General features: G+C 31.2%; 1 protein-coding gene across 1 annotated transcript in view; it reads right to left on the bottom strand.

The window, feature by feature from the left end:
• The window catches only part of LOC129224078 (chymotrypsin-C-like), a 63,050-nt gene that overhangs the window by 26,802 nt on the left and 18,910 nt on the right, over positions 1-17,338 (bottom strand). Inside the window, exon 3 of the mRNA XM_054858479.1 lies at positions 5,056-5,293. Within this exon, the coding sequence (XP_054714454.1) occupies positions 5,056-5,293 (238 nt within the window). The remainder of the gene's footprint in view (positions 1-5,055; positions 5,294-17,338) is intronic.

Raw genomic sequence — 17,338 nt, 5'->3', positions numbered from 1 at the left:
CAAATGATCAAAAACATCCAATGCTACTTCCTAAAAATCATCACCTTTCGGATTTAATTATTGATTATTATCACAAACTCTCTCTTCATGGAGGAACACAAGTTGTACTCTCTCTCATTAGACAGCGGTTTTGGCTGATATCAGGAAGAGATAAAGTCAGAAGAAATATTCAGCGTTGTCTGACATGCTTCAAGATGAAGAAGAAAATCATGTGCCAAATTATGGGAGATTTACCTAAAGATCGCGTTCTTCCTTCCAGACCATTTCTCAAAATGGGTATAGATTTTGCAGGGCCGATAATAACGAAGCCAAATCTCAAGAGAACAAGGGTTACCACAAAGTCATACATTGCTTTATTCATTTGCTTCACGACAAAAGCAGTTCATCTTGAAGTTGTGTCCGAACTAAGTACAGATTCATTCTTAGCGTGCCTCAGAAGATTTATATCGAGAAGAGGAAAACCTTCAGACATATATACTGATAACGGCTCTAACTTTAAAGGTGCAAGAAACTATTTATACAGTCAAATGGAAATTCTTAAATCAGCATCAGTTCAGGACTTTGCTTCAGAACTGTTTATTAACTGGCATTTCATCCCACCCAGTGCACCTCATTTTGGAGGTATCTGGGAGTCTAACATCAAATCAATGAAGCAACATCTTTTCAAAGTGTGTAAATCAGCAGTGCTTAATTATGAAGAATTATCAACTTTAATTATTCAGATTGAAGCATGTATGAATTCAAGACCACTAACTCCTCTTAGTAGTGATCCAAACGACCTTGATCCCTTAACACCGGGTCACTTTCTGATTGGAGCACCGCTTCTAGCAATGCCTGAGTCTTATCATGCAGAAAATTCGCTATCATACACTTCAAGATTTAAGTTGATTCAAGCTCTTCGCGAAGGATTCTGGAGGCGATGGAGTGCTGAGTATCTCACACAGTTACAGCAGAGAAGTAAATGGAAGTCATCTAACCCAAATATAAAAACTGGACAACTGGTGTTGTTAAAAGAAGATCTCAAACATCCCATGAAATGGAGTTTAGGAAGAGTTATGGAAACTTTTCCTGGAGATGATGGAGCTGTAAGAGTTGTTCAGGTGAAAACTACATCAGGAACATTTAAAAGACCAATAACTAAGATTGCTCCCCTACCAACTTAGACTTAGTTTTGGACATTTGTCCAATGGGGGGGAGTATGGTAGTTCTTATCGTCTGCAGCTGAGCCTAGAACTTTAATTTAATTATTATAATTTTCATTGCTTGCGTGAGTGGCAACGTTAAAATTTAAGTTTCTTGATGGAACAAAAAGATTACTGAGGAGCGATAAGTCAAGCAGCGTTGCTGCATCACATTCTTTTCATTCTGAAATATCTCGATCATTCTAAGTCATATTTATTTCTAAATTTATGTTAAATGTTACGTTCATGTGTTGTAATAAATGTTTCAGTATAGTTATTGCAAGTATATTTTATTGCGAATTCACAACGAAGAGTAAGCGGCTCTACAATTCAAAAAAGTCACGTAGCCCGCCCTGCTCAACCACCCTATCCACCACACAAAACTAGGTTTGAGTGTAGTTTGTTTCCACATTTATTATAATGAATGCCAATTTTGTGAAATAGATCTTATTATTTTTCTTTGACAATAATTGTTAGTTCATTATTGAATACTTTTTGTTTATGTGAAAATGCTGGTTATGTGACATATGCTGGAGTATTTGATAAAGAAATTTTAAAGATCTACTTACTTTATTTACATAAACATGGTCAAACATTTTACTGAAGGAGTTAATTCTTGCAAAATTAAGTTGCTATTTCTAAACTATCCGGGTCAAAGAAAAAGGTACTTAAAAATGATGTTCATATTTAATTTTTTTAAATAGGAATAAAAATTCCTACCATTAATTGTTCAATATTGCAAAATAACTTTACTAATCAGTTATTTCAAATTTAAAAGTTTATTATTAATTTGAATGACAATGAAAACGATCAAGCAAAGATTTTGAGCAACTTTTGCACTGTACTTCAATTATTTACTTTCTGTGCAACCGTAGAATTGCAATGAAACCAAATGTGTACAAATTTTCTATTTGTTCGTCGAGGGAGAATTAACTCTAATCTGAATTCTGCTCAGGAACTTTTGTAACTAATATTTAGCAATGTTAGTAAGTTTTGAGCAGAATTCGGAAATATCCGATATTTTCAATTAGCACAAATTAAAGTCTTTAAAATAGTAAATGCTTCCTCAAATCACTCTTTATTTTCTTATGCTATTATTACAATATGTAGAATTAAAATTAAGTTTTCTTTTTATTATATTTCATTTTACATTTTCATCAATTTTTATGGAGTTAGCATTGACTGTTTCATTTTTCTTCTGTTAGCTACTTTTACAGTTATATGATTCAAAAATAAAATATACATTAATTGGTGCACAGTCATAAGAAATTCTCTTTTTTTCTGACCAACATTTAATAACTAGGCACTTTTAATAGGAATTAAATTGATGATGTTGTGAGATTTTGGGCTGTTCTGCTGTGGTCTGAGTGTTGTTACCACAAACGTTTCAACTGCATCTGCGGCAGTCATCTTCAGTGTTTATGTGGTCGAAGCTTCCAGGAAAGCGACTTTTAATTCCTTCTTCCTTTTCGTTGAAATTGTTGGAATCCTAACAATTTCAGTCCTGGTTAAACTGTAACAGCTACCTACACTGCTGGCCACACGAAATGCAACACCAAGAAGGACAGTAGTCAGAGTGAAATGAAATTTTATACACGTGATGGCAACCTTACTATCAGAAAGTGATTACAAAATGAGAACAAATTGATCATTTATTACTGGAACAATCCCAAATGAATGGAGGTTTAAGTCTCCTGTCGAGCTACCTATTGCGTGAATGTGCGAGGTAATACAGTCAAACATTGAAGCATATCAGTCTTGTAGGATATCCTACTACACAGGTACTAGAAATGTGCACCTAATTCCATCAAGCTCATAGCCTACGCAATTTACCATCTCAAGTGATCCCAGATATGCTCAATTTGTGACAAAGCAGGTTGACGCACTGGACATAAAAAAAAGCAATTCCTTATGGTATTATGACTGATACTTCTCCATGCAGCGCATACCATATTTTGCATCAAGAATTGAAATTTTTACATCTCCTGCAGCTGAATTGCCTGATTCTAACTCAGCAAGGTATCGACGAATCAAAGTTTTCTTATAATGCACTTTCACGCACCGTATTATGCCCAAATCCAATGGTTGTAGCTTGCTCGTGCAGTTTGCAGGCAAAAATACTACTTTTATATGATCAAAAACAGGTAGATCTCGCGGGTGAGCAGGGCATTGATCCATAAAGAGGAGAACTTTTCTTTTTTCTTTTTCCATTTTCTTATTAAATTCGTGAAGAAAGTCAAGAAAAATCTTCGCCGTCATCCACGCTGATCTATTGTTGAAATACTCACACGGAAGCCGTTTTATATTTTTAAAACAGCGAGGTTTTTTTGGTTTCCCAATGATTAAAGGGGTACGTTTTTCCGATCCATCTGCATTGCAACATAGCAAAACAGTTACTCTATCTTTACTATTTTTACGACCATGACATGGTTCCCCCTTATATGCTAATGTTTTTTTAGGCATCATCTTATAAAACAGACCAGTTTCGTCACAATTAAAAATGTCTTTAGGCTTGTATCCGTGGATTAATGATGATAAGTCTTCTTTCCACTGCTCTACAGTTTTCTCGTCAACACTTGCACTTTCTCCGGATAAGGTACGAATTTCTAATCCATGGCGGATCTTAAATTTTTCTACTCAACCATGTGAAGGCGAAAAATTTTCAATTTTCAAAGTCTCTGAGAGGTGAACAGCTTTCTGTCGTAGCAGCTCAATGTTAACTGGAATGTTAGAAGCACGGGTTTCCTTAAACCATTGCAGCAAAACACTTTCTAGTTCTTGGAACTTTCCTCCTTGAATTCGGCTTCTCTTTGAAGATTGACCTCCGCATTCTCGTTCAGCTGCTAGAATTTCATCCTTTTTTTTTCAAAATTCCTTTTAATGTTGATTCCGGAATATTGAAATACTCGGCTAAAGCTTTTTTAGTCATTGATGGGTTTTCTTCATACTTCTTTATCGCACTGACTTTAAAAGACAGGCTCAATTTTGTCCGTTTGGCCATTGCGCTAACAGACAAATCTCAAATGATGCACTAGAAGTTTGATAACTAAACAGCTAGTCAAAACAGCAAAGAAAGGAAGAGAGAAAGCTTTGTGCATGTAAAAAGTCGGGGACACTTGCACGCACGTGCACGCACAGCTACTTTCCCCTCCCCACTATATTTGAGACAGCCCCTCCCCCTCCCACAAAGAAAAGACATGACCTCCCTCACCCTCTCTTCCCCCGGGCACAAGCAATCGAACGGGTTTTGCCTCTATTCATGGTGGGAGAGACACTCAAAATGAATGCTGTGAAAAAGTTCAAGAAACAGCAAAGGTGACAGGGAATGTCCGGAAATAGTTTCCATTCCATGTGTAGAAAAGATTATTCATTCCGTAAAATTGTTATTCTTAAAAAAACTATAATAATAATGGTAAATTTTAATTAATTAATTTTTTTTTGTTATCTAGTGAAAAAAAAATCGGCGCATAAACGAAATAATCAATTTTAGAGCGGTGCATAAGCGAATGATAATTATCATTATTTTCCTATAGAAGGAGCTGGGACTTTTGAAAATCGTCGTATAAGTGAAAAAGGCGCATAAACGAGGCGGTGTATAAGTGAGATTCACTGTAATTACTTTATTCCCACAATGAAATATGAATGCATTCAACGTGCATCTATTGCATTCTGCATAAATCCATTTATATTGATTAGACTTGTAAAACTTGGCGAGATATTAGCTGCACCATTTGCCAATGCAGTTTTACAAAAATGTTATTTATATCTTTTGTGGTGTAAATTAATGACATTCGATAAGATAAAATCAAAATTCAAATATTTTTTATTATTATCATGACTTATAGTTGGCAATGATTTTAATTATCATAGTTACCTATAGTAGGAGAAGCTTCGTAATAGATATGGAATCCTCGACCTGTTCCCATGTAGTCTGTGTTGAAGGTAATTCTAAGAAGTTGGTCTCCCTTTTCAGAAAATATTGGTCTTGGAATGTCTGAGCCGCAAAAGATTCCCAAAACATTGTTGCCTTCTTCTCCCCAGAATTCTAATTTATCTTGATCACAGCTGTCAGATGGATCAATATCGAAATCTTTAAAGGTAACTTTAACTCGCTAAATTAAAAAAATAATAATAACACTAGCTATTTCATTTGTATCAATATGCAAATGTGCAAATGCTATTTAAATATGCATTTCATCTATGAGAAGCTCTAAAGTAAATGAAGCTTTCCCTTTTACAATACACTAGAAAAAATAACAGCAAACACTTGATGCCCTTTCGTTCTTTTAGTTTATGGTTGAGTTTACTCTCATCTTCTCATCCAATTTTAATATATTTTTCTAATTTTCGATGGTACGCCAACGCCAACAATAATAACAGAGCGCAACAGAAAATAGTTTTTTGTCTGCATCCTGGTTTTAAATTATCAACTACTAATATCCTACTAATTTTGGGTCGAGCAAAACGAATATGGTGGCGGATTTTTTTATTATTAGCTCTTCTGTTTTCAAGATACACAGAAGCCCACTGCAGCAGGAAGCACAATAGCCACACATTGATTTGGAGGTAAGGTTAAAGGAAAAAAAAAAATATTGCGCAATACATGGTTTTGATTGAGTCCTGTATTAATAAACAATAGTCTATTTTTCCGAAAGCAGTCGTTGGTTTTGGCCTACTGCTGTAAACGCTTCATTTTCGATTGCTTTTTGTACGTCAAAGAAGGACCATTCTCTTGTAATAGTTTAGCAGTATTTGGTGAGCATTAACTCAGCCCACTCACCCTGACATCTGCGTTCGATTGTAAAGATATCTGAGGTGAAACCTTTCCTCATGCGCATCGCTCCAGTTTTTTAGCAAAATTTCCTACAGGAAATGAACAAAATAGAGCTTCAGAGACACATCATTCGTCAATGGTCACAGTACTTCCGTAGGGGTTTTCAACTAACTGGTTTTAGTTCTCATCTTCTCTATTGCCAAGAAATACTTGTAATACACCCTTAAAGGCTTCTTAGATATATTTTTCTTCTCTTTCTTTCTTTTTTTTCAAAAACAGTGATTTTCATAATTGCGCGTATTTGAAGGGTGTTAAAAAATCTCTCCTTAACCTTAGCTTCAATATGTCTCGGAAATTTCCCTCTAAGGTATTTTAAAACCATCCTTGTTTACAGCTTTTACGAAATTCATCATTACTAGAGAATCGCCGCAAGATATGACGGCTGAAAATTGCTTCTATATTTAAACGAAGCAATTGCCTGTTTGGTGATTATTTTGATAGTTGAAATTTTAACCCTAACTCCAGTGGATTAACCCTAAACGTTAGTAGATAGCAGTGGCGTAGCTAGACCCGACTTTCGGGGGGGGGGGGTTACTTCTTTTATATCTATCTATCTATCTATCTATCTATCTATCTATATATATATATATATATATATATATATATATATATATATATATATATATATATATATATATATATATATACATATATATATATATATATATACATATATATATATATATATATATATATATATATATATATATATATATACATATATATATATATATATACATATATATATATATATATACATATATATATATATATATATATATACATATATATATATATATATAAGTAGGTAAAAAATGAGAGTTCAACGCCAGGAGGAAGTGTGAAGTGGAACCACTTCCTCCCCACCCCCTAACGATCTTCCTCCGACCTCCACTTCCTCCGACCTTGGGCTGCGCCTCCTTCGCCTTCCACTCCCCCTCTGACCTTGGGGTTGCGCATGAATCTTGAAGAAGGTGACGAGGGTTTTTTCCCGTGATTTCGCCCTTCCTCGCTTTCACTCTTCCTCGCTTTTGCTCGGCTACGTTTTCGCCCTTCCTCGTTTTCGCTCGGCTAAATTTTCGCTCGAGTTTTTGCTCTTCCTCGTTTTTGCTCGCGTTTTTACCGTGAAAGGTTACAGGGATATTTTTAGACTTTGTCGTTTTTACCGTGAAAAGTTTTTGGACTTAGAATATTTTTCCGTAACCTTATACGATGGTTTTCGAGTGGCAACCTGTTTAGGGTATGACAAAACGTCACAATTGTTGTCATAAGAATGTGTGATACTTTTTGTCATGCCATCCTCATGAAGTTGTACAGAGCTATTTCCAGTGTTTTTTTTTTTTACAAACATACTGGACTTTGTCGTTTTTTTTTTACCGTGAAAGATTTTCCCTACGTTTCTGAACTTTGTTACAAAATAAATTTATGTTTTAAGTTGACGGTCCCACCAACCAGCCCGGTGTATTAAATACACCCCATCAACTTCTTTTCATCTGCCAATGCAATTTGCATACAAATGCAGATCAATTTTGAAGATTTTTCACAAGTTAGATCAATCAGCTTTAATATTCAATATGATTTATACATTTTCATGAGTTATGTTTTAATCGCGTTATTAATCGTTTACACTGTCATTTTATTATTTTCATGCATTTATTATACTTGTAAAAATAAATCCCAACTCTGTTATATTTATCATTCTTTCGGTGATTCTTTTTTTTTTTCGGACTTTGAATAATTTCGACGAATGGTTGTCAAGACAACCAAAGTTTCGCGAATTTAATTATTTTTATTTTACAGAGTGTCGGGAATCGAACACCCAAACTTTGAGTTAGCAAAAACGTATGCTAACCACTATGCTATATTTCCCATTACACTTTCAGTCTTAATGTGAATCTGTACCATGACAACGAATATTACAATTAAATTAATTTTAAAACCATCAGTTAATTCACTCTTTAGTACTAATCATGGCATATCATTAACTGTATTTCAGCTCATAATTGAAACTATCATCATTATTATTATTTTTCATAATAACAAAGTTTTCACTTAAGTAAAGATTTATTTAAATACAACCCATTCGAGATTTTAGATTTGGTTCAATGCTTTGTGGACTTGAAATATATTTTAAACTTTGATTTTCTTTTTCATGCATTTCAAACTTTATCATTTTTTATTTTTTCTAACTTGTTAAATTTCCTTAACTAATTTCTTTTTTCTTTGTCAAATTGACAAATATTTTTTCTAACTTGTAAAAATTTCGAAGAAATAATTTTCTTAACTAATTTTTTTTTTTGACTTTCATACAACAAAATATTTTTTCTTACTTGTTAAATTTTCGAAGAAATAATTAACTTAAATATTCTTTCACACATTTTGAACTTTAACGTTTTTTCCTGTCATTTAGCACTTTGATTTTTTTTTTCACTATTTTAGCGTTTTTCAATTATTTTCAGTCTTTAACTATTTTCTTAACTTTTTAGTCTTTAACTAATTTCAAGCATTTCAGACTTAGATTATTTTTTCGTGATTTCGATTTTTTTTAGTATATTTTAGAGTTTGATCATTTTCTCGCTTGTTTTTACTTTATCGTTTTTTTCCGATATTTTTAAACTTAGAAATTTTTCACAAGTAGTGACAGGAATCGAACCTTCAAATTTTTCAAAACGTTATCATGTCTTCAATTTTTGCAATCATGTCAAACTTGCAATCAATTTACTCGTAGTAGTAATTAACACTTATCATTAACAAATTTTCTCAGATTTTAAAAAATCAACTTAATTAATTTTTTCCAGTAAGCAAATTGCGCACTCAAGTTACATTCCAACACTGCATATACGTTTCAAGAGTTTCATTGAATTTATCACATTCCATTTAATTAACTCTATCAATTACTTTTTCATTAATACTTAACTTAATCATTTTATCATACATTTATTCCAGTTACAAAATTATGCTTAAAAGTTATTTATTTTTCTTAGCACAAGAGATTTTAACATGTTCCTACTAAAATGCTTTTCACTCTAGTTTGAGTTTACTAAAATAGCAACTCATTTACGATTTAGATTCATTTAATCGTCTTTGATTCTTTTTCATTGTTAATATTTTAAATTATCACATACGTTATTATTTTTATACATTTATCCATTTAATTTTCCAAAATCTACAATCAATTTACTTTTCGTATTAATTAACACTTATCACTATCAAATATTTTCATGAATTTTAAAAATTATCTTCTTAAATAATTTTTTACTGTAACCAAATTTCTCACTCAAGTTATATTTTATCACTACATATGCTTTTCATGAGTTTCACTTAATTTATCGCATTTCATTTAATTAACTCTAATAATTATTTTTTTATCATCGATATTTAAGTTAATCATATTTTCCTTTCTTTCTTTTTTTTTTTTTCATGCAAACACTCTTGATGGAATAAAACAAAATTTTCAACTTTCATGAATTAAATCCCCTCTGAATATTTTATTTTACTTTACCATACTTTACTATTTTACTTACTGCGTTTTACTATTTATCATTCATTACAGCTTTTCCAAAATATTACTTTACAACCAACCAATTTCATTAACAGAATTTTCATTACAATTTATAAATTTCACTTTTATTTAATTATTTTTACCTACAGTAAAATAAAACACATAACACAAAAATGTTAAACATCAATGAAGTACCCAAGAAATGTTAAAATTATAAGTCGAGTATCAAAACTTCATGTCAGCAAATTTTAAAAATAGACTTACCGAAAAATAACTTCTACTGAAATTCATTTCAAAACTTGGAATCAATTTACTCTTAGCATTAATAAACACTTATCATTAAGAAATTTTCATGGATTTAAAAAATCAACTTATTTTATTTTTTTCCAGTAAGCAAATTTCGCACTCAAGTTACATTTTATCACATTTTATTTAATTATTTTTTGATTAGTATTAAACTTAGTCATTTTATCGCTTAGTATTTAACTTAATCATTTTCTTGCTTGTTTTTACTTTATCGTTTTTTTTTCCCCCGTTATTTTTAAACTTAGAAATTTTTCACAATTAGTAACAGGAATCGAACACACAAATTTTTCGAAACATTATCAAGTCTACAATTTTCATCCAACTAAGTTAATTTAAAAACTTGCAATCAATTTACTCTTAGTAGTAATTAACACTTATCATTATCAAATTTTCACGATTTTAAAAAAATCAACTTATTTAATTTTTTTCCAGTAAGCAAATTTCGCACTCAAGTTACATTTCATCACTTTATATGCTTTTCAAGAGTTTCATTTAATTTATCACATTTTATTTAATCAACTCTATTAATTATTTTTTGATTAGTATTTAACTTAGTCATTTTATCGCATAGTGGTTTACTTTATTATTATTTTTTTTTTCATACAAGCACTCTTGTTAGAATAAAACAAAATTTTCAACCTTCATGAATTAGAATCACTTTGACTATTTCATTTTCCCAATAATATTTTACTTTAACAACTAATTTCTTTAACAAAATCGATATCATTTATTTTAGTCTTTATCCTTTTCGAACGATACATTCAAATGGACAGCTATACGTTAGATTAAGAAACTTAATCTAAAATTTGACAAATTAAGTTAAAGCTAAATACTGACTAAAATTAAGTACAAAAGACTAACCTTTTTGGGGTGAAATCTCTCAAGTACCAGCTATCGCGAAGTTATTTAAAAACAGTGAATGAAATTGTAATAAGTGGATTGTTAATTATAACTCAATCTCACAAATTACAACTACACGCATGTTTTATTTGAAATCGCTGCATACGGCTGTTTGCCCATCGTCGATTTGCAGAAGGCATGCCGTAAAATCGCAAATCAACTCGGCTGTTGAAAAAAACTACCGTAATCCTACAGCACTTCGGATGGTCCACACACAACGGTGCGAATTGAGGAAATGACTTTATCAATATTTCTATCTACCCTTTACCGATAACAGATAACAAACCCCACGTGCGAGTATGATTCACCCCTTAGCAAGTACGTCTTGTAAGTGATGTCACTGTTTCTGACCAATTAAAATTAGTTCACGTTTCTCAAATATCAAGCACATAGATCGACAATAGTCTGATGTCAGGTTTTCCAAACAAAATTTTAGATTTTAATTCGTAGTTTCGAATTAATTTCTTTTTCATTTCAAACTTATAAAAAAAAATTTCCAGCTTGTAAGAATATTTCTTTCAAAAACAGATTTTTGATTCAAAACAGTATTTTTTCAAACTTGTAATATTTTTCTACTTAGAAAATGAAATCAAAAATTTTTGTTTTCTTTAATCATATAAAATGTTTTTAAGAAATAATTTCTCAAACTTGTAATATTTTTCCACTAATTAAAAAAAATCAATTTTTTTTTTCAATCATATAAAAATAAATTTTTAATCTTACAACAATAAATTTTTCCGCAAAAATATTTTTTTCAAATCAAAATAATAATAATATTTTTGTAACATATTATTTTTTTTCTTTTCAATCTTTTTTTTTTTCGCAAAACTATTTTCTTTTTTTTTTTTTCAAAAATTTTCAAACTTACAAAATAAAATTTTTTCAACTGAATCTTTAAACGAAATGCTTTAATTAAATTTAAAACTCAATATCACTTTACTCTTAGTATTAATAACCAATAGCACTTAACCATTTACTCTTTGCACTCTAAGTATTAATTAACACACATGCATTAGAAATAATAATAATAATGTTTAAGATACTTACAAATCATTCACTCAAGCTTTCAAATATCCATCTAGCATGTTATTGTTCATTCGTGTGAGGGAACTTGTAATAAAACTTTACACATCAACCGAAATTATAAGCGAAAATATCACATTTTTAGCACTTAATATAATCCTACAATTAACAAATTGGTTTTAACTTTGAATTTAAGAAAAATAAAAACTATTACACACTTAGTAACATATCTATCGATGTATATTATTTCATGACAAATCACAAATAGGTGAGGATCTTTTATCGATCATGTGACCAACTAAGTTAAGAAAGAGCGTTCTTATCTCATATGAGAATTTATAAGTCTTTAATATTTCTCTTTAATGTAAGTGTATTGATACGTACGAGTTTGTGTATGTGAATATAACTGTGTATTGTTTTCAAACCATTGACATGTTTAAGCTTTACGGTTCTAATTTTGACTTTCCACTTAGCATTAGTCGAAGTCCTTCGCATGTATTAAACTATAGAAATATTACAAAAATTATATTTTCACTCAGTCTTAATTACAAAACCATACAATAAGATGAAGACAACACCGATAGTATAAAGATTACTTACAATAAAGTGCATATAAAAAATATATGTAAGAGTGATTTCAAAGTATAATCCATCAACCATATTCAACAACTCAATCAAAACACAAGTCTCTTTTAAAATGATAAACACAATTTATTCACACACACAGTAAAAGACAATTAAAAAATATATGTAAGAGTGATTTCAAAGTATAATCCATCAACCATATTCAACAACTCAATCAAAACACAAGTCTCTTTTAAAATGATAAACACAATTTATTCACACACACAGTAAAAGACAATTAAAAAAACTTTCATCTTTAAGTAAAACTCTTCAAAACTTTCAAGCGTATTTTTAACATCGATTGCATCAAATAAATCAGACACATGACATTTTAAACATGGACTATCAACATTCAAAGTAACGAAGTCACGGGTCAAGTTTTCCCAATTAACATTAAAAAGAGCCTGTTCGAAAAAAGTGTCGAACTTTCGACCCCTTGTTAATGATTCACATTCATGCACTCTCTCTCATGTAAAAAATGAATCCATTTTTACAATCCACACATTCTTTTTAGAAAGGTAGTTTATGTTGCATATGAGCTCATCAAATAGTCACTTACGTAGAGAATCAGCCAGTTTACGAACTTCTTGTGATGTATATGTGTTGATTTTATCACATCGACAATCACAGGGATATTTTTTCTCAATTTCCGAAAGGATGTACTCTTTTAGAGTATAAGTCATAAGTTTGTCTTTGACACTACGTGAGATACAAGGGGACGCGTAGCACAATTTGTCAATCTGGCTTTCCAAAAGTAGAATTCTATCAGGCATCAACTGGAACACTTCTCGTTTCAGTTTGAACAATCTTTGCACACTAACACAGATGTTACCATTCGCACTCGACTCTCCTTTTTTTTTATAACAAAAGCGAAATCACGGTCTTCGATTAATTTTTGATTTATATTTTTACGTAGGCTTGAAATAAGTGATCTCCACACATCTGGTTCTAAGGAAATACCATCCTTAGTTGGTCGAAGAATACCATCTTTCCCACACGTATATCTTCTAATATGCACGCATGTACGTTTCCGAAAAGTATTCACCTAAAGTGAAAATACAATCACCCAAGTGTATCATATCATCAGGCTGTGGAGAAGCCTCAGTGTTCATTTTCATGTTCGTTGCATCCCATCTGTTCATCTTCAGGCTTCAAAGTTTCAGAATGATTTTCACCAGCCTTAGTCATTCTTAACTCTCATAGGATTAAGAGTCACAATACTAAAACAACTTCCTGCGAACTTAAAAAATAAATCAAACTAGGTTTTAACACTAGCGGGTGAAGAAAAATCCTAAGTACATAGAATAAAATTTCACGACGTCTTTCAAAGCTCAGAATCACTCTGAAAATGATTCTCCAAACATCCACTATAAACCAATGAATATTCACTTTAACCAATGAGAAGTGTACATAAATCTCTTGCTACTGACGTCATAGAATATCACACGAACTTTTGAGCAGAATTGAGTTGTTTTACACAGTATTCAGATTTTTAGAAAATGCCAACACTTTGACTTCCAAATTCATCCTGACCTACTACGAGTAATTTTAAGATGGTAGCAGGTTTTCACATCACACCGAATGTCGATGACGGTTTCGCATTTGCGCATGACATGGTCAATCACGTGTAATTGATCATGTCAATTTGCATGAGATGCTAAACCGTCATCGACATTCGGTGTGATGTGAAAACCTGCTACCATCTTAAAATTACTCGTAGTAGGTCAGGATGAATTTGGAAGTCAAAGTGTTAGCATTTTCTAAAAATCTGAATACTGTGTAAAACAACTCAATTCTGCTCAAAAGTTCGTGTGATATTCTATGACGTCAGTAGCAAGAGATTTATGTACACTTCTCATTGGTTAAAGTGAATATTCATTGGTTTATAGTGGATGTTTGGAGAATCATTTTCAGAGTGATTCTGAGCTTTGAAAGACGTCGTGAAATTTTATTCTATGTACTTAGGATTTTTCTTCACCCGCTAGTGTTAAAACCTAGTTTGATTTATTTTTTAAGTTCGCAGGAAGTTGTTTTAGTATTGTGACTCTTAATCCTATGAGAGTTAAGAATGACTAAGGCTGGTGAAAATCATTCTGAAACTTTGAAGCCTGAAGATGAACAGATGGGATGCAACGAACATGAAAATGAACACTGAGGCTTCTCCACAGCCTGATGATATGATAGACTTGGGTGATTGTATTTTCACTTTAGGTGAATACTTTTCGGAAACGTACATGCGTGCATATTAGAAGATATACGTGTGGGAAAGATGGTATTCTTCGACCAACTAAGGATGGTATTTCCTTAGAACCAGATGTGTGGAGATCACTTATTTCAAGCCTACGTAAAAATATAAATCAAAAATTAATCGAAGACCGTGATTTCGCTTTTGTTATAAAAAAAAAAAGGAGAGTCGAGTGCGAATGGTAACATCTGTGTTAGTGTGCAAAGATTGTTCAAACTGAAACGAGAAGTGTTCCAGTTGATGCCTGATAGAATTCTACTTTTGGAAAGCCAGATTGACAAATTGTGCTACGCGTCCCCTTGTATCTCACGTAGTATCAAAGACAAACTTATGACTTATACTCTAAAAAAGTACATCCTTTCGGAAATTGAGAAAAAATATCCCTGTGATTGTCGATGTGATAAAATCAGCACATATACATCACAAGAAGTTCGTAAACTGGCTGATTCTCTACGTAAGTGACTATTTGATGAGCTCATATGCAACATAAACTACCTTTCTAAAAAGAATGTGTGGATTGTAAAAATGGATTCATTTTTTACATGAGAGAGAGTGCATGAATGTGAATCATTAACAAGGGGTCGAAAGTTCGACACTTTTTTCGAACAGGCTCTTTTTAATGTTAATTGGGAAAACTTGACCCGTGACTTCGTTACTTTGAATGTTGATAGTCCATGTTTAAAATGTCATGTGTCTGATTTATTTGATGCAATCGATGTTAAAAATACGCTTGAAAGTTTTGAAGAGTTTTACTTAAAGATGAAAGTTTTTTTAATTGTCTTTTACTGTGTGTGTGAATAAATTGTGTTTATCATTTTAAAAGAGACTTGTGTTTTGATTGAGTTGTTGAATATGGTTGATGGATTATACTTTGAAATCACTCTTACATATATTTTTTAATTGTCTTTTACTGTGTGTGTGAATAAATTGTGTTTATCATTTTAAAAGAGACTTGTGTTTTGATTGAGTTGTTGAATATGGTTGATGGATTATACTTTGAAATCACTCTTACATATATTTTTTATATGCACTTTATTGTAAGTAATCTTTATACTATCGGTGTTGTCTTCATCTTATTGTATGGTTTTGTAATTAAGACTGAGTGAAAATATAATTTTTGTAATATTTCTATAGTTTAATACATGCGAAGGACTTCGACTAATGCTAAGTGGAAAGTCAAAATTAGAACCGTTAAGCTTAAACATGTCAATGGTTTGAAAACAATACACAGTTATATTCACATACACAAACTCGTACGTATCAATACACTTACATTAAAGAGAAATATTAAAGACTTATAAATTCTCATATGAGATAAGAACGCTCTTTCTTAATTTAGTTGGTCACATGATCGATAAAAGATCCTCACCTATTTGTGATTTGTCATGAAATAATATACATCGATAGATATGTTACTAAGTGTGTAATAGTTTTTATTTTTCTTAAATTCAAAGTTAAAACCAATTTGTTAATTGTAGGATTATATTAAGTGCTAAAAATGTGATATTTTCGCTTATAATTTCGGTTGATGTGTAAAGTTTTATTACAAGTTCCCTCACACGAATGAACAATAACATGCTAGATGGATATTTGAAAGCTTGAGTGGATGATTTGTAAGTATCTTAAACATTATTATTATTATTTCTAATGCATGTGTGTTAATTAATACTTAGAGTGCAAAGAGTAAATGGTTAAGTGCTATTGGTTATTAATACTAAGAGTAAAGTGATATTGAGTTTTAAATTTAATTAAAGCATTTCGTTTAAAGATTCAGTTGAAAAAATTTTATTTTGTAAGTTTGAAAATTTTTGAAAAAAAAAAAAAAAAGAAAATAGTTTTGCGAAAGAAAAAAAAAGATCGAAAAGAAAAAAAATAATATGTTACAAAAATATTATTATTATTTTGATTTGAAAAAAATATTTTTGCGGAAAAATTTATTGTTGTAAGATTAAAAATTTATTTTTATATGATTGAAAAAAAAAATTGATTTTTTTTTTAATTAGTGGAAAAATATTACAAGTTTGAGAAATTATTTCTTAAAAACATTTTATATGATTAAAGAAAACAAAAATTTTTGATTTCATTTTCTAAGTAGAAAAATATTACAAGTTTGAAAAAATACTGTTTTGAATCAAAAATCTGTTTTTGAAAGAAATATTCTTACAAGCTGGAAATTTTTTTTTTATAAGTTTGAAATGAAAAAGAAATTAATTCGAAACTACGAATTAAAATCTAAAATTTTGTTTGGAAAACCTGACATCAGACTATTGTCGATCTATGTGCTTGATATTTGAGAAACGTGAACTAATTTTAATTGGTCAGAAACAGTGACATCACTTACAAGACGTACTTGCTAAGGGGTGAATCATACTCGCACGTGGGGTTTGTTATCTGTTATCGGTAAAGGGTAGATAGAAATATTGATAAAGTCATTTCCTCAATTCGCACCGTTGTGTGTGGACCATCCGAAGTGCTGTAGGATTACGGTAGTTTTTTTCAACAGCCGAGTTGATTTGCGATTTTACGGCATGCCTTCTGCAAATCGACGATGGGCAAACAGCCGTATGCAGCGATTTCAAATAAAACATGCGTGTAGTTGTAATTTGTGAGATTGAGTTATAATTAACAATCCACTTATTACAATTTCATTCACTGTTTTTTAAATAACTTCGCGATAGCTGGTACTTGAGAGATTTCACCCCAAAAAGGTTAGTCTTTTGTAC

The sequence above is a fragment of the Uloborus diversus genome, chromosome 6 (genome assembly GCF_026930045.1).
Source record: "Uloborus diversus isolate 005 chromosome 6, Udiv.v.3.1, whole genome shotgun sequence".
NCBI lineage: Eukaryota > Metazoa > Arthropoda > Arachnida > Araneae > Uloboridae > Uloborus > Uloborus diversus.
The sequence above is the reverse complement of the archived record's forward strand: the minus strand, read 5'-3'. Positions and strand labels throughout refer to the sequence as shown.